This window comes from Nicotiana tabacum, chromosome 10 (genome assembly GCF_000715075.1).
Source record: "Nicotiana tabacum cultivar K326 chromosome 10, ASM71507v2, whole genome shotgun sequence".
In the NCBI taxonomy this organism is placed as follows: Eukaryota; Viridiplantae; Streptophyta; class Magnoliopsida; order Solanales; family Solanaceae; genus Nicotiana; species Nicotiana tabacum.
Genome location: NC_134089.1, coordinates 82,942,982 through 82,968,465, shown reverse-complemented (window position 1 = coordinate 82,968,465; position 25,484 = coordinate 82,942,982). Strand labels below are relative to the sequence as shown.

General features: G+C 38.7%; 1 protein-coding gene across 1 annotated transcript; it reads left to right on the top strand.

Annotated features, from left to right (window-relative positions):
• Positions 1-23,513: 23,513 nt before the first annotated feature.
• Positions 23,514-24,605, top strand: LOC142165216 (uncharacterized). Its single transcript, XM_075223818.1, has 4 exons — positions 23,514-23,552; positions 23,768-23,965; positions 24,023-24,252; positions 24,371-24,605. The coding sequence occupies exons 1-4, from the start codon at positions 23,514-23,516 to the stop codon at positions 24,603-24,605; spliced, it is 702 nt and encodes a 233-aa protein (XP_075079919.1).
• Positions 24,606-25,484: the final 879 nt, after the last annotated feature.

The following is a 25,484-nucleotide window of genomic DNA, read 5'->3' as shown; positions in this document are numbered from 1 at the left end:
TGCTGACCTCCTTATTACACCATGCTAAAAAAAAAAAGAAGCTAGACTAAGCTAGAAATTACAGAATCTTATCTGTTTTCCCCCTTGCTCCGGTTGCCTTGCTTTTTGTCGGTTTGTGTTTCCTCTGGTGCCTTTTTACCAAGACTTCTGGCCCTTGGTTTTTTTTTTTTTTTTTAAATACCAGTTTTCGTCATTTTGTTCGGTCCGCTGGGGACATGGCTTTCTTCATTAAGCTTTTTGGTTGTTCCTCTTGGGACACGATTTTCTTCATCAGATTCATCAAGACGCGTCTTTTCTTTCTTTTGACTCATGCGCTTGAATTTGCGCTGGGACTTCTTGTTGCCACCTTCTGCCTTCCGGTGTTGGGATTTTTATTGTTTCCTGCTGGGGATTCTTGTTGTAACCTTCTGCCTTCCGGTGGGGTTACTGACTTCAAAATCTGCAGTATAAGACTGAAAAGTATTCCTCTCGTTATACAGGTGGGCGCCTGGACATGAAATGAAAATGTATACCCGCAGTATACTGGTGGGCGACCTGGAAATGGAAAAATGAAATGTATGCCCGCATTATACTGGTGGGCGACCTGGAAATGGAAAACTGAAATGTATGCCCGCATAATACTGGTGGGCGACCTAGAATATGGAATGAACAGACAAAATGTATTCCCTCATTATACTGGTGGGCGACCTAGAACTGAAATGTATTCCCGCATTATACTGGGGGGCAACCTAGAACTTAAATGTATTCCCGCATTTTACTGGTGGGCGACCTAGAACTTAAATGTATTCCCGCATTTTACTGGTGGGCGACCTAGAACTGAAAAGTATTCCCGCATTATACTGGTGGGCGACCTAGAACATGAAATGAAAACATAAATGCATACCCGCATTATACTGGTGGGTGACCTAGAACAGAAATGAAAAGACAGAAATGTATTCCCGCATTATACTGGTGGGCGACCTAGAACTTAAAAGTATTCCCGCATTATACTGGTGGGCGACCTAGAACTTAAATGTATTCCCGCATTTTACTGGTGGGCGACCTAGAACTTAAAAGTATTCCCGCATTATACTGGTGGGCGACCTAGAACTTAAATGTATTCCCGCATTTTACTGGTGGGCGACCTAGAACTGAAAAACTGAAATGTATGCCCGCATTATACTGGTGGGTGACCTAGAGCATGAAATGAAAACATAAATGCATACCCGCATTATACTGGTGGGTGACCTAGAACTTAAAAGTATTCCCGCATTTTACTGGTGGGCGACCTAGAACTGAAAAGTATTCCCGCATTTTACTGGTGGGCGACCTAGAACTGAAAAGTATTCCCGCATTTTACTGGCGGGCGCCTAATTGGTAAAGAATAATTTGAATTTGTTTCCTCGATTCTCCGAGAAAATTTCCACTTGTGGCAGAAAATTTTATGCCCCAATTCTGGCGATCTTTCTTATGGCGTATCTTTAGGCCATCATCAACACTTTATTTTCCTGTTCAAATCAAAGAAAATTTAGTTAGTTTTTTTTTTTTTTTTTTTTTTTTGAAATATGGCGAATGGTCATGTCACTCCTGAAGGGGATGATTGTTCCCTTTCCCTTATTCTTGTTCGGCGTTCTCAAAACTTGTTGGGGATGATGTTATTTGCTGGGGATAACATTCTACTGGGGATGGTTTTTCCATTTATCCCTTCACCATTTTGTATCTCAAAAATTTCTGGAGGTTATTTTGTCGAAGATGAATTTTCCTTTCTTCCCTTCCCCTTCTGTGTTGTCCGACCACCTCGTAGCTTGGTCGATATTCGGTCGAAGTACTCTGGGGATCGTCTTGGAACTTGGCTTACAATTTCCTCAACATGTTTTTTTTCGGCTCTTCCCCGTACTTTCCTTGCCATTTTAGGACAGTATTATTCGGCCTAGCAACCGACGTCTTTTGCCTTATTGCCTTGTCTCTTGCCTGCCCTTTTCACTTTTTATGTTGTACCATTTTGGCAACTGGTAGTAAGCTCTGAAAGACCTTCCTTAAAACATAAATTTCTAGAAAAATTCTTTTAAACAAAGAAATGAAAAGATAGAAAAATGAGAAAATCTTTCTGAACAAAAAAATGAACTTATCTGGGTGATACAACCGATTCCAATGATCATGTTGTGCATTCCGGATTAATCAACCCAGTCTATTTGTGTCGATCAAACTTTCTGATGTCTTCACTTGCTGGGGATAAATAGGTGCCCAATTCTTTGCAAAAATACGGATCTTTTCCGTCAATCTATCTTGTCGCCTTATAGTGCCCTTCGCGGGGTTTTCACTAACAAGGCTCTCTCATTTCTCATAACTCCCATCGCCTTATGGTGCCTGTGAAGGTTTTCACCGATAAGACTCTCTCATTTTGTATTTCTCAGCTTACGTCGCCTTATGGCGCCTGTGAAGGTTTTCGCCGATAAGACTCTCTCATCTTATTTTCTCAGCTTGGGATTGGAGTGTTGCCGATAAGATTTATCTCTGCCGGGAATTCTTTTGGCTAAAAATTCTTTCAATTCATGATCCTCATTCAGTCAGGGACCGATGTTTTATTCTTGGTTTTCATTTGCCTATCTTAACACCTCTCGGATACTGATCGGGAGGTCTTTTTTGGATATTAATATAGGTTTTAGAAGAAAAGGATATAAAATTCAAAATAACTTTGATGGGTAAAGTATTACAACTCTTGGAATCAAACTCTTTTTTTTTTCTTTTTTTTTTTTCAAAATTTAGAAACATAATTTCTGCCCCAGTTTTCTTACTTGGGGATTTTTCTTTTGATTTTTTTTTTTTTTTTTTTATTTTATTACCTTATGACCGAGCCGTGAGGCGCCTACGTATCCTCTTTGAGGAATCAGGTCGAACGTAGTTCACTGACTCCTTTGTTTTCTTGCGACCTTCAAAAAGTTTTTTTTTCATACATTTTTTCATTAATGATTCCAAGAGAGGGGTATAAAAAGATAAGTATGGCTCAAAGGGGTAAAGCAAAGGTTAAAAGTGTTTGGATAGAAGAAAGAATTGCCTCCGTCATTTCATTATCCGATAAGCACTAAGTATAAACAAACAAATAAACAACAAAAGAAATTACACATAATATCTTTTGACTGCATCAGAATTGATAGCCATGTCGACGCATCTTCCTTCAACATCCGTCAGACGTAAAGCGCCATTGGATAATACTCTGGTCACAATATACGGCCCTTGCCAATTCGGGGCGAACTTGCCTTTTGCCTCAATCTGATGTGGGAGGATCCGTTTCAATACTTGTTGCCCTACTTCAAATTTTCTGGGGCGCACCTTCTTATTGTATGCTCTTGCCATTCTCTTTTGATACAACTGGCCATGACATACTGCTGCCAATCTTTTTTCATCCATTAAACTCAGCTGCTCTAGTCGGGTTTTGACCCATTCATCATCGTCAATCCCGGCCTCAGCGATAATTCGAAGGGAAGGAATTTCAACTTCTGCTGGTATTACTGCTTCGGTTCCGTATACCAACAAATAAGGAGTCGCACCTATTGAAGTACGAACAGTAGTGCGGTATCCTAACAACGCAAATGGTAGCTTTTCATGCCATTGTCTGGATCCTTCAATCATTTTCCTCAATATTTTCTTTATATTTTTGTTGGCTGCCTCAACTGCTCCATTCGCCTTGGGCCGATACGGAGTGGAATTATGGTGTGTAATCGTAAACTGTTCACATACTTCTCTCATCAAGTTGCTGTTAAGATTAGCACCATTGTCCGTGATTATTATATTTGGGATCCCAAATCTACAAATGATATGGGAATGGACGAAATCCACCACTGCCTTCTTGGTTACAGACTTAAAAGTTTTGGCTTCAACCCACTTAGTGAAATAATCGATGGCTACCAGAATGAACCTGTGACCGTTCGAAGCTGCCGGCTCGATAGGCCCAATGACATCCATGCCCCATGCTACAAATGGCCATGGTGCGGACATTGTATGCAATTCCGTTGGTGGAGAATGAATCAGATCTCCGTGTATCTGACACTGATGGCATTTTCGTACGAAACTGATACAATCATGCTCCATAGTGAGCCAATAATATCCCGCTCGCAGAATCTTCTTTGCCAACACATATCCGCTCATATGGGGCCCACAGACTCCAGCATGTACCTCTGTCATCACTATCGTGGCTTGACCTGCATCAATACATCTCAGCAATCCCAGATCTGGGGTTCTTTTGTACAACATTCCTCCACTGAGGAAAAATCCATTTGCCAGTCGTCGAATGGCTCTCTTTTGATCTCCGGTTGCCTGCTCCGGGTAAATCCCCATCCTGAGGTATTCCTTGATATCATAAAACCATGGCTCGCCATCCATTTCTTCTTCTATTATGTTGCAGTAGGCATGCTGATCACGAACCTGAATATACAATGGGTCAACATGGATTTTGTCTGGATGGTGCAACATCGATGCTAAAGTGGCCAAAGCATCGGCAACCTCATTGTGAACTCTCGGGATGTGTCTGAACTCCACTGATCGAAATCGCTTGCTCAAATCGTGCAAACATTGTCGGTATGGTATAAGCTTCAAATCCCGTGTTTCCCATTCACCCTGGATCTGATGTACTAGGAGGTCTGAGTCTCCCAAGACCAAGACATCCTGAACATCCATGTCTGCAGCCAATCGTAGGCCCAAAATACATGCCTCATATTCAGCCATGTTGTTGGTACAATAGAAACGTAGCTGAGCTGTAACAGGATAGTGATGTCCTGTTTCTGAAATAAGTACTGCTCCTACTCCAACTCCTTTTGCATTAGCAGCCCCGTCAAAGAAAAGCTTCCACCCTGGTTTCTCATTAAGTTCTAACTCCTCTATATGTATCACTTCTTCATCTGGAAAATACGTCCTCAAAGGCTCGTATTCTTCATCAATAGGATTCTCAGCCAAGTGATCGGCCAATGCTTGAGCTTTCATGGCCGTCCTCGTCACATAGACAATGTCGAACTCTGTGAGTAATATCTGCCATTTTGCCAATCTTCCTGTGGGCATAGGCTTCTGGAAAATATACTTTAATGGATCCAGACGCGAAATAAGGTAAGTAGTATGTGACGACAGATAATGCTTAAACTTCTGTGCTACCCAAGTTAGAGCACAACATGTTTTCTCAAGTTGAGTGTACTTATTCTCATAGACTGTAAACTTCTTGCTGAGATAATAGATGGCTTGCTCTTTTCTTCCTGTGATGTCGTGTTGACCCAACACGCAACCAAACGAATGATCCAGGACCGTTAGATAAAGGATTAATGGCCTCCCCGACTCAGGTGGAACCAATACAGGTGGATTGGATAAATAACCTTTGATCTGGTCAAATGCCTCCTGACATTCTGCCGTCCATTCTATCGCAGCATCTTTCCTCAGCAATCGAAAGATGGGTTCACAAGTTGTTGTGAGCTGAGCGATGAATCTGCTGATATAGTTCAATCTTCCCAACAGACTCATTACTTCTGTTTTATTCCTTGGTGGCGGCAATTCCTGGATGGATTTGATCTTTGACGGATCCAACTCAATGCCTCGCCGACTGACGATAAATCCTAACAGCTTTCCAGATGGAACACCAAATGCACATTTGGCTGGGTTGAGCTTAATGTCGTACCTTCGAAGTCTTTGGAAAAACTTCCTAAGGTCTGCTACGTGGTCTTCCTGACGCTTGGATTTGATGATCACATCATCTACGTACACTTCGATCTCTTTGTGTATCATATCATGGAACACAGTAGTCATTGCTCTCATGTATGTTGCCCCAGCGTTCTTTAAACCGAATGGCATTACCCGATAACAATAAGTCCCCCATGGCGTAATGAAAGCTGTTTTCTCTGCATCTTCTTCATCCATCAAAATCTGATGATACCCAGCGTAGCAATCCACAAAGGAGCCGATTTCTTTCCCGGCGCAATTGTCGATCAAGATATGGATATTGGGCAATGGAAAGTTATCCTTTGGGCTTGCCCTGTTCAGATTACGGTAGTCGACGCATACCCTGATCTTCCCATCTTTCTTTGGTACTGGCACTACATTAGCCAACCAATCAGGATATCGAGAGACCCGAATAACCTTTGCTTTGCAGCTGCTTGGTTACTTCTTCTTTAATCTTCACACTCATATCTGTTTTGAACTTCCTCAGTTTCTGCTTGACAGGAAGACAGGCCGGGTCAATGGGCAATTTGTGAACCACTAGCTTGGTGCTTAAACCCGGCATGTCGTCATATGACCATGCAAAAATATCTTTAAACTCAATGAGTGCTTTGATTAATTCTTCCCTGATGCCAGGCTCAATGTGGATGCTGATTTTGGTTTCTCGGACATTATCCGCATCCCCTAGATTTACAGCCTCGGTGTCATTCAGATTAGGCTTGGGTTTCTCTTCAAATTGGCATAGTTCTCGGTTTATTTCCTCGAAGGCTTTATCCTCATCATATTCAGACTCATAATCGATCTCTTGTATCATTAAATCAGAGTCAGATTGATTTATTAGACTAGGTCGAAGATCCGTCGTGCATGCCATGTCATTAGAACCAGTAAAAAGAGAACTGTTCAGAAAGAGAAAAGAATAAAACAAAATTAAAATGAGACAAGAAAAGAGTTTTATTAAAATGCGGGATAACAGGGTTCACACTTTTACAAGATAAAATGAGATTTGGATTACACCCTGAATAATCCGAAAAATAAAAAAGCAAAAATCAAAGCCTACTACCAGGACTCTCCCCGAGTAGGAAGAGGAGTAACCGTCCAATTGTTGGTTTTGGCTTCAGGCCCCATAAACTGTATGTCTGTTCCACTGGAACCCTCTCCGACTTCTACCATATTGACATTAGTGAACAATCTTTCGAAACTCTGATTCAGATCCCCGTCAATCCCAATCAATCGCCCGAGAACTTTCGGGACTGGTGACCCCTTGGCGCTTGCTCTAACAAAAGATCTTGAGAGACGTGGCACAGGTTTGGGAAGAAACCAAACTTTCTTCTTCATTTTCCGAGCTCGTTTTACATCTGCCGCAGTCGGTTTGAACCCCAACCCAAAGGTCTCCAAATTCTTGGGCAAGGAAATAGGTTGAACAATTCCCTGAAGTTCAGCTCCCAAGCCTTTTCCTGGCATAAACCCATTACCTAGCATTTCTGAAACCATCATAACCGTTGCGGAAGCTATCCTAGGATGCTGAATGATTTCACCCTCGGGGATCTTGTTTGCCGACACTGCATCAAAAATCTGGTAGACCCAGGGACCTTTGTCATCATTAGTCTCTATGAAGGGTACAATGGCGCCTCCTACGGTGCACGCAGTGTCCTCGCCGTGCAATACGACCTCTTGTCTATCCCACTCGAACTTGACCATCTGATGCAAGGTGGATGGCACTGCTTTGGCTGCATGGATCCACGGACGTCCCAACAGAAAGTTATAAGATACCGTAGCATCTAATACCTGGAATTCCATGGTAAACTGGACTGGACCGATGGTCAACTCAAGTATAATATCCCCCACGGTGGCTGTTCCATTTCCGTCAAATCCTCGGACGCAAATGCTATTCTTTTGGATTCTTTTGTGGTCGATCTTCAATTGGTTCAGGGTGGATAATGGACAAATATTGGCACTTGAGCCGTTATCCACTAATGCCCGAGTAACTGCCGAATCTTCACATTTGACAGTTAGGTAGAGAGCTTTATTATGCTCCGTGCCCTCCACTGGCAGATCATCATCTGAAAATGTTACCCTGTTCACCTCGAAAATTTTGTTGGCAATCGTTTCCAGGTGATTTACAGAAATTTCATTGGGCACATAAGCTTCATTCAGTATCTTCATCAGGGCCCGACGATGTTCATCCGAATGGATTAATAATGATAGCAGTGAGATCTGGGCCGGTGTTTTCTTCAACTGTTCGACCACAGAGTAATCCTGCACTTTCATCTTCTTTAAGAAATCCTCAGCTTCTTCTTCTGACACAGGTTTCTTTATTGCAGCTGGATTGGGTCTTCTCAATTCCGCCGGAGCAAAACACCGTCCTGATCGAGTCAGTCCCTGCGCCTCACAACTATTCTCCTCCACTTGTTGTCCCTTGTACATCACCACTGCCTTTTCATACTTCCAAGGCACAGCCTTGCTATCAATCATTGGTGTTTGGACTACTGGTTTTATGATGACCAGTTCCCTGCAGACCCCTTTCACAACAACCACGGGTGTAGATGATGCTCCCGTTATTACCAACTTGGCTGGTTCTGGTTTCCTTGTAGCGGCAGATGGATTCTTCCCCAATATCACCACTGGCTTGACATCTTCCCCTTTCAACTTTACCCCTGCTTCCTCATTGATCGATTTTTCTTTTGGAGTGGCACGGATCATCATTACTGTCTGTGGGGGTTTCTTCGGCTCCCCTACTTCGTGCACAAGCTCGATCATGTGGGCTTCAGGGTGCTTTGGCAATGGGTTCTGGTTAATATTAGGTGCCTCCGGTGCCTGTACCTCGATCTTGTTGGTATCAATAAGATCTTGTATTGCATGTTTCAGCCTCCAACATTTCTCGGTATCATGTCCGGGAGCTCCCGAACAATATTCACATCTTACCGAGTGATCCATATTTTGGGGTAAGGGATTTGGTAATCTAGGCTCAACAGGATTTAATAAACCCAACTGCCTCAATTTGTGGAACAAGGCAATATAAGTTTCCCCCAACTCAGTAAAAGTTCTTTGCCTCTGCAATCTTTCATTTCTGGCGGCCGGATTTCCCCTGAAACCCATCCCTGGAGGGTTCCTGTAGGCTCTTGGTGGTGGATAGGTGTTTTGTGGTGGTGGGTATGTGTTATGTGGAGGTGGGTATGTGTTATGTGGAGGTGGGTATGTATTGTGGGGAACCGGCGTGCGCCATTGTGGGCGAACCGGAGGTTGGGTGTATGTCTGGGCTTGATGGACGGTGAAATGTTGTTCTTGTGGTTGGTAGTAGGGTTGTGGAGGGTAATTTGGAATGTGTGGGTAGTTCAGACGATGGGGTCTGGGTTGGTAATGAGGGGAAGGACCTCTAGATCTGGACCAATTGTCGGCCTCTAATGTCGTGACCTCCTCTCTCCTTTTCTTCCCTAGCGCACCTCCCGTGCCGCTCTGAATGGCCTGAGTTGTTGCCTTAATTGCTGAATAACTCAGGATCTTATTGGACTTAAGTCCCTCTTCTATCATACCTCCCATTTTCACAACTTCATTAAATGATTTGCCAACTGACGTCACCAAGTGACCAAAGTAAGTTGGCTCGAGAGTTTGTAAGAAGTAATCCACCATTTCTCCTTCTCTCATTGGGGGATCAACTCTGGCTGCCTGTTCTCTCCATCGGAACCCAAATTCCCGGAAGCTCTCTCCGGGTTTCTTCTCGAGCTTTAGCAATGTGAGACGGTCTGGGACTATCTCAAGGTTGTATTGGAAATGTCCTGCGAAAGCCTGTGCCAAGTCATCCCAGGTGTACCACCTGTTCGGATCTTGTCTTGTATACCACTCTAACGCCGACCCGCTCAAACTCTGGCCAAAGTAAGCTATTAATAGCTCATCTTTGCCCCCTGCTCCCCTCATTTTGCTACAAAAACCTCGTAGATGTGCCATAGGATCACCATGCCCTTCGTATAAATCGAACTTGGGCATTTTGAACCCTGCTGGTAATTGAACGTCAGGGAAAGGGCATAGATCCTTGTAAGCCACGCTGACCTGGTTACCTAACCCGTGTATGTTCCTGAAGGATTGCTCCAGGCTTTTAAATTTCCGCATCACCTCGTCCTGCTCTGGGCTCTTAGCCGGCTTTTCAATCTCCGCCGGGACCTCAAAGTGGGGATTATAGGTATGTGGCTCGGGTGCTTTGAATGTGAGTTCAGGGGGTAGTATTGTGTATCGTGAGCCTGAAACAGTGGCTCACTAGATGATCTGTGCAATGGGGCTGGGGGAGGTGCCACAAAGACGGGAACATTTGGTGGAGGAGGGTTTTGAGTGGGTGGTGGAGCTTGGGAATCATAAGCCTCTCTTCCCTGATAATAGTGATGGCTTGGGAAACTTGTTGAAGGACCGGGAGAGGGGTATTCCGGCGTGTGTGTTGGTTGGAGGGTAGGAGTAACGGGTAGTTCTTGCCCCTTCTGGGCTCTAGCTAAGGCTATCTACATTTCATTCATTTCTAGCCTCATTTTTTCCATTTTCTCCAGGGCTTCCTTCAGCATCTGATTGGCCGTTTTTTCTGACTCAACGCTGTTGTCTGACCCAGTCATGCTTTCTGGTATAGGACCTTTTGATCTTGTCTGATAATGGTACGGTGCCAGTACGCTCTAACAACTAACTGATATTGATTGGAAAAACAACAAACTTGTCAGTGTTAGAGTCTTAACAGATATTGTAATTGCACGTTAGGGGGATGCAATGCTCCTAGGCAGTTAATCATTTCTAACATGCTTTTGCTCCGATCCGCATGCATCATCCCGGCTTATTTTTGCTCTGACAAATATATATTCTTCCTCTTTTTTTTTTTTTTCTTCTTTTTTTTTTCTTTTTAATTACGGTCGAATCCTATAGAGATTGCCTACGTATCGTGACCCCGCACGAATCAGACCAAGCGTAGTTCGTGCCATAAGACCAAATATATTTTTTTTTTTTTTTCAAAATAATGCTATTAAAAGCCATCACAAAAAAATACAGACTTCATATATATATATAATTTTTTTTTTTTGAGAATGTTTGAAAAAAAAACATATGGGTAGACAACAGACTCGAAAAACAAACAAGTGCAAGATTGAACTAGGGATACATTAAAGCTTTGAATTTTGGTGCCCGCGAGGCATCATTCGGCCTTTCCGCGGGCTTGGGGGCCAGGCTTCTTTGCAAGCTTTTTAGTTCCTCCATGATCTGATGGACATAACCCATGATTGAGGCAAATAGGACATCACGAGGCATCTCTTCACATGTTAGGCACTTTGTGGTGATATAGCGCCCTATATCATTGATCCTACCCCTGATTCTATCCCTCTCTATGCACAGTTGTTCTATCCGTTGATTCTTTAGTCCCAATATTCGAGTATTGTCAATGAGCTGCTCTTGGAACCTCTCCATTTGTTCTTCCATCCGGGCTATCGACTCATGGTAGTGTTCTCTATATGTTCTAGCATCCTGGGCTTGTTTGAGGACCCGATTATTGAGAATGGAGTTTATCTCTCTCAATGTCGCGACACTCATTTCGTAGTCCCTTTTTACTTGCCATAGGTGCTCTCTCCGTGATGTTGTAACTGTAGCCCATCTGACCCGCATTCTTGTTATACAAGCCTGGGATCTCTCCAAGTCTTCTCGGCTTTGGCTGACTTGATTTCTCAATTCCGCTATCAACCTTTCATCAGATAGACGTTTCTGTCGGTCGCTATCACTCTTACTGACTCGGCGAATTCGGGCTTTCAGTGCCTGGTTTTCTTTGGCTAATTTGTTCTTCTCACCCTGCTCTGAGGCTACTTGAACGTTGTTTTCAAACATAAGCCTTTCAATTTGTCGCTTCAGCTGCCCGATTTCAACCCGGTAGCCTTCCTCTCTCACTAACCAGCCCCACTGTTCCTGCGAATCATCCGTAAATTGTTGGATGTGAGCTCTTTTGGCAGGCCTCTGACGAATCTGGAACCTTTTCCCGAACCAAACATCGTATTTTGGGTCTACCTCACCCTTAGCCAGCTCTCGAACCATAGTCTTGGGTTCAAGGAATCTACATTCGTGCCACAACTTTCTAATTTTTCCTTCGGGGAACACGACTCCTGGACTCAACTCAATGGCGTGCTTGCTTAGATCCTCATCGGTGGGAATTACCTGAAATCTTCCTAGTTGGCGCAGTACCCGATGAGGAGCATATGGTTGGATGCTACGAAGTCCCATCAAAAGAACATGACATTCCTCGGCCGCCATGTATATTACCTCAGTATCATTCAACCACCCAAATGCCCATTCAACTTGGTCGGCTGTTGTTGACTTCAATTGTGCAAGCCATGCTTCGACGCCTTCGGGAAATATGACGCCTGTCATTCGTTTCTCAAAGCCGCTAATGCAGTTTTTCTCAGTCAACCCGTGGTTCATGTATCCCACTCGGTGATGGAGGTGTTCTTGCATCCACAGCTGGAGTAACAGATTGCATCCCTGAAAGAACTTGCCTCCTTCTCGGCATATAGTTAAAGCTCGGTAGATTTCAGACAAAATCAAAGGAACCACAGTACTGTCGGTTCTTTTGATTGCAACATCGGCCATCCCTACAAGGCCTATCTCTATTTTTTTATCTTTGCAGGGACAGACCACAACTCCCAGAAATGCTGTGATAAATGCCAAAGTACGTCTTGCTTCCCACTTGATTCTGTTCCCAGTGTGAATTAATCCGAGGTTTGGTTCTTCCAAACCCTGAGGAATTCCGTACCGTTGATACAAGAATTGGAGAGTACAACATCCCTTCGACAAATCATCATTCTGTACCTTCCGACTAATGCTTAGCAGATCCAAGAACGCGTGCGGAGATACTGGTCTTGGTGAAAGTAAATACTGCCCTCTTAGTTTCCCATTCAACCCCGCATATCCGGCGACTTCCTCTAGTGTAGGTGAAAGTTCACAGTCAGCAAAACGAAACACGTTGCGTGTTGGGTCCCAGAACGGTATTAGAGCCTCGATGATATCTGTCCTTGGCTTGATATTCAACAGATCGACAAAACCTCCCAAAACTCTTTCCACTATCTTTATACTATCCTTTCCCATATCATTCCACCACATGTGGAGTTGCGAAGGGACCTCGCTACACACTGAGAATGGTTCATTTTGACTTGTGCTCATCCTGCACATTTATTATAGTGATTAAAGAAGGAAAAACTTTTATTTGACTTAAAAACTATCTATATTCTAAAGAAATATTTTTTGGATTTTAATAATTTTTTTTTCTTGAAAAAAAAACTTTTAAGGAGAAAGGAAATATTTTTGAACCAATATTCTGAATTTATGAAAGAAATACTACAGAAAAAATATTTTTGAATTTTATTTTGAATATCTTTTAAACAAATAATTGGGATTTTGAGATTAAAAGGAAATATATTTTTTTTTTTTAAAAAAAATTGAGGTCTAAAAGAAAAACTTTCTAAAGAAGTGAGTAATGTTAAATATTTTTGGATTTTTTTTTTTTGAATATGGTGAGCCGAAACCAAAGAGGTTTGCCTCTGATCTCACATCCGGTGAGAATCATACCCGCGTAGTTCAGGCTATAAACTAACTAATTTTTTTTGAAAACAAACAAATTTTTCCTTTTCCTTTTATATCAAAAAAAAAAACTATTTTCCTTTTTCATTTTTTTTTAAATAAAGCAAATTAAAATAAAAGACTTATTCCTACACACTTTCTGCTTTCTAGGCAAACCAACAATTCTAAAAGTAAAAATATATATGTTTTTTTTTAAAAAAAAATTCGGCAGCACTTCGACAGTACTTGGACACTGATTTTTCTAAATTAATCAAATAACTTTTCACTTGCTATTTTTATTTTATTTTATTTTTTACACTCCCGAGACTCAGAAGCCGGTCAACATGCAAGACCGAGCAAATAAATGCACATAAAACAAATAAGATGCATCAGGATGGTCATTTTCATTTTTGGTGCACCTGTCCTAGACAGACCCAACCCCTGTGTTGAGCCTCCAAAGTCAGATGCACGTGATGCAAACAAACGTTCCTACTAGGGATCCGACACGTGGTTTTGTTATACTAGGTTCAGAACCTGGGTGTTTGTTCTAGACCTGGCTTACCCGAGCGGACAACTCGAGCCGAGGGGGGTAGCGTACCGGGAATACAGAAGCTTCACCGGCTTAGCAACTTGTCCGAACCTCGTTCTAAATTGGGATTTTACACTATACAGAAAAGAAGTCGTACGAAGTACACCCTTCTTCATGATTTAGAAGACTCAGAGAGGAGATGGGTTTCGGCACAGTTTATACACAGTTCATGTAATATCAAAGCGGTAAAAGCAGCATTTAGCACATTAGGCTCAAACATGTAAAAATCAGATAAAACCAAATATAACAATTTATATGAGCTCGAATTTCTAACCCTGAACCACTGGTTCTGGGTTAAAATATCCCCAGCAGAGTCGCCAGAGCTGTCACACCTCCTTTTTCCGGCACCGCGAGGTGCGTAGGGAGTTTTTCCAATTAAAGGACAGTCGAAACGGGATTGGTTTAATTATTTCAGAGTCGCCACTTGGGAGATTTAGGGTGTCCCAAGTCACCAATTTTAATCCCGAATCGAGGAAAAGAATGACTCTATATTACAGTCTGCGTACCAGAAATCCAGATAAGGAATTCTGTTAACCCGGGAGAAGGTGTTAGGCATTCCCGAGTTCCGTGGTTCTAGCACGGTCGCTCAACTGTTATATTCGGCTTATTTATCTGATTTTTAATACAATTATGAACCATGTGCAAATTTTATCTTTTACCGCTTTATTATTATAATTATTATTTTTTAGGAATGTGAACATCGCTTAAAACATATCTTTGGATTGTGTCACATGAAATGCACCCACAATACGAAACATATTTTATTTGATGTTTTAGGATTTAGATTTGGGTCGCATGAAATGCGCATCCGAGTTTAAGAAGGTAAAATTAATTAAATCGCGCCTAAAGAGTTTAACGCGTCATTATCTTTGGGGAAGGAAGTGAAATTCACTAAACAATCCATCCCAAATTCTAAGTAATTTTTTTTAATAATTAAATAAATAAATGAGATTGGAGAATCCTATACATTTGTATTATTTACATCTATTTATTTTTAGCGAAATCCTTTAATAATATCCTTTAATGACTACCTTTTTATTATTACTAAGTTTTTTTTTTATAAATATAAAATCAATATCTACATTCTTGAAAATGACATATTAAATAGAAGAGAAAAACAAATATTAGCAGAAAGTAATAAAATTATAATCATAGATACAACATGGAATTATTGAAAAGTAAAAAAAAATAAAAAAAACTAATTATCCCATAGTTGGATTAAAATTCAAATTATTAGTAAGACTTAAGCTTATTGAAACTAATTATTTACAAATACTGAAAATTGAAAGAAATAAAAATAAAAACTTGAGTACTAAATCATATTTCTAAAAAATTAAACAATTTAACATTAACTAACTTTGTTTTAATTCATCATGTCCTAATACTTGTTTGCAAACTAATTCATGTTATAACTGAAATTGACTACATGATTCAGATTAACTTATCGTTGACGAAAAAACCTTATGAATAAGGAACTTAGTTAATTTTTGCCAAACTGATTCAATAACGTCATTTTTACGTTATTTCTTCTATTTTTTTTATTAAACAATTTTAATTAATAATCAGGTTTAAATATATTTCCTAATAATCTGGTAAAGACGTTATTTAATATTTCGCTATAATATGCCTAGTGATGCCGATGACAGTGATTTACGGAATAATAATACATGAATAACCTAAATACAATACAAAAAATTAAATTAAACTAAATTAAAAATTTAACACTCCATTCTTCATTTCAGCTTACAAAATGCCAAAATTACAGTTGTGTACCTGATATTGTCAATATAAGAAGAAGAAAGTCAGCAACGTAATACGTAACACAGCAACAGCAACAATAACCAGCAATAACCAGTCAACGAAAATCCCAGTGACAGCTTTGAAAAATTCAAAATAAAATCCAGGAATGCCGAAAATAACGGACAGAAACCAAGGGAAATTTTCAGATTTTTGACAGGCTAGTTAATCTTCAACCCTTAATTTCTACACCTGTATACCAGAATATTTATCAGGTGTGTACTACTTTCTCTTCTAATTTTCAATTTTTTTTCTTTGTATGTTTTTCTTTTCTTGAGAGTTTCAATTTTTTTTTTTCGGAATAAATGTTCAGCTTTTTTTTTCAATCTTTTTTTTTCTGTCTGTATTTTTCCTCTTGTGTTCAAGACTTCACATATATATATCTCATCCCATAAATCAATTAAAACCAATCCCTTTCTCTACCAAACCCATTATCTTCCCACTCATCCCCATTACATTAAATAAATATATCACACCACCCCATTATATTTTGTCCCCCATGCCTTATTTAAAATAATGCAAGATTCCCCTTTAATTTAAATCTTGTCCCCCCTTTATATTAAATAATCATATCACAACCCACCCCATTTCATTTTGTCCCCCATGCTTCAAATAAACAATTACAAAAATGTACAATTCCTAAACTACCCCTTCCGATCTTACTGAAATTACCAAACTACCCCTGAACGTATTACAAATTTACCAAACTACCCATCAGGTATAACACATCAATTAATCAAACTTAACCAAAATATAGACAATATGATCAATTTCTAACAATGTTCAAACAACAATATGAACACGGATGAACATCATAACAACAATATCATATGAACATGATTTTAACAACATTTCAACAACAAATCACATGAACACAAATTGAACAACCAAGAACAACTAAAATTTGATTGAACAATATTTTAGCAACAAACAATCCTATTTTCGGATTCAACACCAACAACAAACAAAGTATGAAGATTTCTAAATTCAATCATATTGAACTTAAAATCAACTCTAACAACATTACAACAAACAATTCTTATAGTAAACTTAAACAAGATTATGAGACAAATTTAAAAAAATAATCATAAGTGATAAACAAGAAATCAAACTATACAAAATTCGGATTCAAGATCATCTAAACAAAGTATGAACATGAGTGAATCTATTTTAACACAACAAACATGACGGATTAAACGATTAAATCAATATATTCCTTTAACACAACTAAATTCTTTAAACAAATAACAAGATCGACGAAGAAACAATTATTAACTTAAACTTGAACTTAACAATACTAACAATTTCTAACAATTCATAAACACATGAAACAAATTGAAGAAATAGTTAATTAAATTTCAATTTGAATCTAACAAACAACAAACTAACAAATATTCACTTAAACAATAATACAAACATGAAATAAACATGAAAACAACTAATTAATCGTTTATTTGAAATCTGAAAAATTAATTTAACAAAACATATGAACAAACTAAAAAAATTAATTCAAACGATAGACATGAACAAAACAAACATTTGCCGTTTTTAGATTCGAGAAATATCAAAACAAAATACGGATAAAATAAAACTCAAAATCTACCAACCGGATTGAAACGAAGGTGTACGGACTGTTTTGACAGACCTCGATCAAAGCTTGACCAAACGACGACGAACATGAACAAATGAAGCCGCGCCGAAGCAGCAACAGTAGTTGACGCGGCAGAAACGGAGGAAGTAACATCGCTTCACCGTAGAGCTGTTCGACGCACCTGTGCGTGCTCGTCCATGGCGGAGAAGCAGCAGCTCGGAGGAGAAGAAACAGCAGCAAAACGAGCTGAAGAAGCATGGACGCCTCTGGTCGTTTGGACGTGACGACGACGAAGATAACAACAAAGTTATACGCGGCCAGCAGTTCACGTAGCTCGCGACTAGCTATATCGCGTGACAGCAATAGCTCATGCCTGGGCGGTAACCTGGCGACTGGGTTCGTCTGGGATTCTGTCCGGCGATGAGGTCATCCAACAGATGGTCGTTCATGGGACGCAAGGGGGAGGAAGAAGAAGAAAAAAAAAACAGCAGCGATGGAGTTTTCTTGAGGTCGTTTATGGAGTTTGAGGTCGTTCATCAGTTCATGGGAGGTCAGCTTGGAGGTGTTTGGTGAGTGTGTGTGTGAGTGTGATGTGGGGATAAAGGGAATGGGAGAGGGGCAGCCATGGTTGGAATGGAGTTTTTTGAGGAAGAAGAAGGAGAAATGGGGGGGGCGGATGCTTAGGCGTTTTTAGGGCTTTTCTTTTTTTTTTTGTTTTATTTTGTTTGTAAAATAATAGGAGGTCGCTATCACTTACCAGATCCAGATCTTCCTCTTATATTTTCTCTTTTGCTTTTGCATTTTGTTTTCCTTGCTCTCGCGTAGGGCTGTATTTTGTCCCGGGCCCGGGCCTTAGTGGGCCTAACGGGCCGGGCCTCGCGGTCCCGGGCTTCGTGGTCCCGGGCTCTGGCGGTCCCGGGCCTGGCGGTCCCGGTCTTCGTGGGCCTAATGGGTGGAACCGGCCCGTGACGGGCCTAAGCCCACATGGTCCTGTGCTTAACGGGCCGGGCTCGTGGGCTTCGCGGGCCTAGCGGGTTTTTTTTTTTTTTTTAAAGACAATTTCTTGTAGTATCATGGCTATATTAATATGTAGTATATATGTATATCTAATTATTAAAGTGCTTGACGAAAAAGAAAATAACAAAACAATAGTAAAACACTAAATTGTCATGCATAAATATCACTTCTTGATATTATATTGTATCTTATGTATATATATTCTCTTATATATTTTCTTTTAGTATATATATTGTATCTTATGTATATATTGTAGCTTATAAATATATTTTCTTGTAGTATATATATTGTATATTATGTATATATTGTAGCATAATATATTTTCTTGTAGTATATTATATTGTATCTTATGTATATATATTCTCTTATATATTTTCTTGTAGTATATATATTGTATATTATGTATATATTGTAGCATAATATATTTTCTTGTAGTATATATATTGTATCTTATGTATATATATTCTCTTATATATTTTCTTGTAGTATATATATTGTATATTATGTATATATTGTAGCTTATAAATATATTTTCTTGTAGTATATATATTGTATATTATGTATATATTGTAGCATAATATATTTGCTTGTAGTATATTATATTGTATCTTATGTATATATATTCTCTTATATATTTGCTTGTAGTATATTATATTGTATCTTATGTATATATATTCTCTTATATATTTTCTTGTAGTATATATATTGTATCTTATGTATATATTGTAGCTTATAAATATATTTTCTTGTAGTATATATATTGTATATTATGTATATATTGTAGCATAATATATTTTCTTGTAGTATATTATATTGTATCTTATGTATATATATTCTCTTATATATTTTCTTGTAGTATATATATTGTATATTATGTATATATTGTAGCATAATATATTTTCTTGTAGTATATTATATTGTATCTTATGTATATATATTCTCTTATATATTTTCTTGTAGTATATATATTGTATCTTATGTATATATTGTATCTTATAAATATATTTTCTTGTAGTATATATATTGTATATTATGTATATATTGTAGCATATAAATAATTCTAAGTATAGACAAAGAAATATTGCGAAAAGAAGCTCATGGGTAGAAGCAATAAATTTTATTACCAAAAAATGACATATCTTTCTTAGTCATCCTTCCCCCAATGGAATGAGCACAACAAGGTACTAATACCACCATTAGAAGGAAAAAACTAAGGAAGATGTGCCAAAATACAAGTTACATATTATTCTATGTATTATCTCTAACAAATCTCATAAATCCTTCAAGGTTCGGAGGAGGTTGCGTTGGTGGTGGTGGAAAAGAAGCTTGTTCATCACCACTTCCGGGCGAAGCCGAATCCTCCGTAAGTTCCGCTATCATTTCTTCATAAGCTTCATCTATCGCCGGTTGTGCTTCTGCAATTCCAAAGTTTCTTCTTTCCGAGCGGATCCAATCTCTAAACAATACTGATTTTTCCAAGCTATCCCTCATAGACGCTCTATGATCACCTATTTGCAGTCTTGCTTGACTGAAAGCGCTCTCTGATGCAACAGTTGAAGCTTGAATTGATAAAATATCCCGAGCCATCCTTGCAAGAACAGGAAAATGTTTTTCCCTTGCCTTCCACCATTCCAAAAGATCAAAAGAGCCGTCTGGATTCTCCTTTTCAAGTCCCTGAGACAAATAAACTTGAAGCTCATTTAGATGTGAAGTTTCATCATAATTTTCACCTTGAGACCCCCTGAACTCCGTCCAAGATTTAAGAGCTTTTAAGCCCGCAACTCTTTTAGAGGATTGTGAGCTAGACGAAGTAGGGGTTGGAATAGTTGGCCTAGCATGCTCTAAGGCAAGTTGATAAGCATTATAAACTGTTTGAGCGTTAATCTTAATTGAAGCTTTTGCATCTGCAAGTGTCGCAATTTCCTCATTTGAAAGATCTAAAGCCTTATAAATATTTGAATACCAAAAATGAGGACCTCCCAATTTCATTGTAGGATTTAGCATTGCAGCAAGACCATAAATAGGAGGGATAGGAAAAAATATTTTTTAAACTTTTGTTTCATTTCATTTATAGCAAGTTCATAAATATCCCCACCCTCACTAAATTCAACAAACAAATCAGATAGTGCTGCAATATAAACTAAACAGTTTGAAATAGTAGGATAATATTGCCCAGAAAATGCATTTGTTGCAATTTGAAAATGTTCTAAAAAATCTAAAAGAATTTTAACATTAGTCCAATCTTGAGTGGTAAGCATTTCATCATCATCTTCACCACCTACCCGAGAATTAAACGTTGCATTAATTGGGTTTCTATATTCATATGCTACTACTAAACTTTCGTACATACAATTCCATCTAGTCGGGCAAGGTTTAGGAACCTTTCTTTCTCTAAGGCCATATTCATCACATTTTTTAAAATACTCTCTAAGTCTACTTCTACGGTTTGAATAAAAAAGCCAATTAAGAGCCATTCTAACCTTTTCAATTTCTATGTTTAATATTCGCATACCATCACCGACAATTAAATGATAAATATGACAAATACATCTAACATGGAAAATATTAGTAAATGCAGGATTTAGTGTTGTTGTAAGCATGCCTATAGCACTGGTGTTACTAGAAGCATTATCCATTGAAATTGCCATTATTTTATCGCTAAAGCAAAAATATCTACAAATATCTGCAACAGTGTTAGCTATAAATTTACCTGTGTGACGCGAATTAATTATTCTATATGCAATTATGCGTTTTTGCATTATCCATTCTTCATCTATCCAATGACTTGTAACAGTTAGGTAATCACAATCATTACCACTTCTACCAATATCAGTAGTAATAGAAATCCGATTAGGTATATGAGTAAATAAATAACGCAAATATTGTTCATATTCATGTTTGAATTTATAAATATCACTCTTAACTGTTGCGCGAGGCCAACCTTTATAAGTAGGATTAAACACTCTTCTAATATAATGAACCCAATTAGGATTAGAAGCAAAAGTATAAGGTAAGCACATAACAGTAATCATCTTTGCTAATTCTTCACGATCTCTATTTGGATCGTAATATAAAATACCTCCAGTGACAGTGTTAATTCCTGGTTGAACTAGATTTGAACCTGTACTAGGGTTAATCGCAGAATCTACACTTGTCCCCTCTAGATGCGCTTTCATTTGAAAAAATCTAGCCTTATCTCTAGGGTGTGTTTTTATGTGCCTAGTCAAACTACCTGTGCCGCTACGGTCTCCTACATATTTATGCGACATTAATTTCCCACAAGTTTTACACTTAGCCTTATTTTTTTCTCTTACTTGAGTAAAAAAATTCCAAACTAATGATGTTTCTAAGCGTTTAGCAGGTTCTCTATTAAAAGTAGGAGTTTCTACAGGTGGGTCGACCGGTGCATCACTTGGGTTATTAAGAGGACTAGTAGGTGTATCATCTAAATCCGGTGCTTGAGTTTCATCATCATCCTCATTTTCCTCATTATTTTCTAAGATGGTTTCATTAGGATAAAGAGCATTCATAATTTCATCATCTAATCTATCACCTGGTGCAACATTATGATAAAATTCACTATCGGTAAATTGAAAACAAGGGTGATCACTATCAAGAATTACGGAAGGAGGAGGACGTCTAGGTTGGCGACTACTTTCAACTTGCTTATCTTTTCTAGGTCGGGGAGCCGGGGGAAGGGTAGTTGGTTGGCCACTACTTTCACCGGTTTTATCTTTTCCTTTACCAAACATTTTTTTCAAAGTAAATGCCATATTAATTATAATTATGCAAACTAAACCACACAAAAATATATTATAAAAACGTAAGAGTTGAAACGAGTTTACCGGATTGCCGAACAACTTCTTGAAAATTGAAAATCGTTGAACACTTGAAAACTTCAATTCAACAACTTCACAATTTTTCACGAAATTTCAACAATAAATTAAGTAATTGTAGTAGAGAGATTGAGAGAGATTGAGAGATATTGAGAGATATTGATGAATTGGTGAATAAAAATGAAAGAATGAGGGGGTATTTATAGTTGAGAAATGGGGAAAAGTGTAATTATATAAAGTTTGGGGTTAAAATAAAGTTTGGGGGCCAAATGGCCATTTTTTTAACTTAAAAAACGGTCATATTTTCAGCCCAAACGGCTAGATTTTAAATATGGCCGTTTGATTTTTTTTTTTTTTTTTTTTTTTTTAAAATAGCCGTTGGGCCCGCCAGGCCCGCCAGGACCGGCCCAGGCCCGCCTGCCGGTCCCGGGCCAAACGGTCCCGGGCTCGTGGGCTCAACCATGGAGACCAGCCCGTGACGGGCTCAGAGGCCCACCAAGACCGGCCCACCCAGGACCGGCCCACCAGGCCCACCAGGCCCGTTAGGACCGCGGGCCCGGTCCGGTCCGGTTCAGGCCCGGCCCACCGAGCAGCATTAGTTGAAGAAGAGGCCTAATTCCGACTTTCTTTATATTTTCGCTCTCTTTTCTTCTTTTATTTTTCTAAAACTAAATTATAAAAATACTTAAACTATTATTAAGAACTAAATTAATCGCAAATTAACTCCTAATAATAATTAACGCACAATTAAGTATTAATTAAGCATAAAATTGTATATTTGGTCATTAAATGCTAAAAATGCAAACGATGCCTATTTTTGTAATTTTTAATTTTTTGTAAACAAATTTAATTAGTAACAATTATAGAATTAAATCCTACATGCAAATGTGACATATTTTTGTATTTTTTATTAATTTAGCAAATAAACATGCATAAACAAATACAAATAATTATTCAAAATGTCACAAAATATCACAAAATGGCACACCAAGAAAATTCATTTTATTTTTGAATTTTTTTTTTGGGAGTAATTCTCATATAGGGCAAAAATCACGTGCTTACAGCAACAACAAAGACCAGTAATGCTTAAACAACAAGGAAGAAGTAATATCGTAAATGAAAATATGCAGCAGGCAAAGAATGCAAAACCAGCAGCTCAGTGGGTTGCAATAGGGCCAGTAAAGTAAGCAGGAAAGGAAACAGGTAAGCAAATAGTTCAAGTGCAGCAGATTGAACTTCAGGAGTTAAAAGGTAATCAACAAGTGTGGACAAAAGCTAAAGGTAGAGGAGGACTGACAAGTCCAATTCAACAAGTTCGCACTACTAACAATGGTTTCTCTCCATTAAGAGAGGAAGCACTGGAAGGAAATCCAAGATGGGCAGATGAAGACAATGCTGGAAGTAGTATGGGAGCAGTTGAAGGAAAAGCACCACCCAATCCAAAATCTATATGAAGATAGTTATATGGAATGTGAGGGGTTTCAATAAGGTATATAAGCAGAATGAGATGAAAATTTTCTTGAAAAATAAAAAAAAATTAGTCTTATAGCAATAGTAGAACATAGAGTGCAGGATAATAAAGAAAAAGAGATTATTAATAAATGTGCACTAGGGTGGAATTAGTGCTTAAATAGATCAGCAGGTGATAAGGGAAGAATATGGATTCTTTGGGATCCAAATAGTATTCAGTTTACTTTGATTCAGACTCATACTCAGTACATTCATGACATAGTTCAAAATAGCAGTTCTAGCAAGCAGTTTGCTTTTACAGCTATTTATGGATTACATACAATTGCTCACATGTGTGATATGTGGGAAGCATTAAGGAGAATAGACTCCCAGATGGCTAACTTTTGGTTAATCATGGGAGATTTTAATGCAGTAATGGATATTGAGGACAGGGTAAATGGTACAATAGTGCATGAAAATGAGATCAAGGACTTCAGATCTCTGATGTAGGATTGCAAACTGAATGAACTTAATAATGTGGATAGATCCTATACATGGACAAACAACCATGTCTATAGCAGAATTGACAGAGCCATTGTTAATGCACACTGGATGATGAGCATGCCACCAATGCAAGTTAATGTGATGGATCCTCAATTTTCTGATCACTCTCCATTGTGTATAGAGCTGGATCAGAAATGGATTCTAAAGGGAAACCTTTCAAGTTTTTCAACTGCCTGGCCGATCATCCAGATTTGAAAATATAAATAGAGACAGATGGGGCAAGGATAACAGGAATATGAAAGGTACCTGGTACAATTTGAAGAATGTCAAACTGGTTCTTAAAATTCTGAACAGGAAGGAGTTTGTCAGTACAACAAGTAAGGTGCAACAACTAAGGGAAACTTTAGCTAACATACAAGCTCAGATGAGAACCACTACAACACCTGAAGACATGTTTGAAATAGAGAGAAACACAAAGCAACAATTGAAAAAATGGAGCAAGATAGAGGAGAGCATATACATACAAAGATCTAGAATTCAATGGCTCCAATTGGGAGACTCCAATATAGCTTTTTCTTTGCAAGCATGAAAGGAAGAGTAGCACAGAATCAACTCAAATTCCTAATAGCTGAAGATGGTAGATTGATCAACACTCCAGAAGGTATTGAGAAAGAAGTAGTGGGGTTCTATAGAGGATTGCTAGGAAGATCAACTAATAACATACCTGCTATTAATCCTAGTATAATGAGGAAAGGACCAGGGCTTACAAGATCTCAGCAGTTACAACTTATTGCTCCTTTCACTAAAGAAGATGTGTTGCAAGCACTAGGGGTATGCATATATAGGGTAAAACCGATACTCCGAACCGTTAATTATTTATTGGGTTATCGGTATTGGGTTATTGAGTTAACGGTTCGGTAACGGGTTAAATTTTTTTTAATATTGGGTTATCGGTTCGGGCTTGGTTTGGTAATTCTGTTATTGGGTAAAACCGATAACCCAATAAGGATTAACTAATTTACTAGTTTACCCTTAAGTATATACATACTAGGTTTCATAATTCATAGTTCACTCTTTGATTTCCCTATTCTTTCTTAGTTTCTCTGCCTCACGCCCTCACCAGTCAGCCCGTCAAGACTCAGGCCAGCGTCAGTCGTATTTCTCAGCTTCTTTCTTTCACTCTTCAGTTGCATCTTCACTTCATTTCTCAGATCCATCAGATTCTTCAGTCGCATCTTCACTTCACTCTTCAGGCGCATTTCTCCGCCGTATTCTTCAGCTTTATCTTGATTCTTCGTGTAAGTTTTTAGTTGCTTCATCTTCATTTTTTTTCTTAGCTTGTTTGAAAGCATTCTAGCTTTGGATTTTTCTTAGTTTATTTGAAAGCTGAAGTGAGATTTGTCGTGTGCTTTAATTGTTGAGCTGTTACAAAGTTATCTTGTGTCAGTTGTTATAAAATTTGTATTTC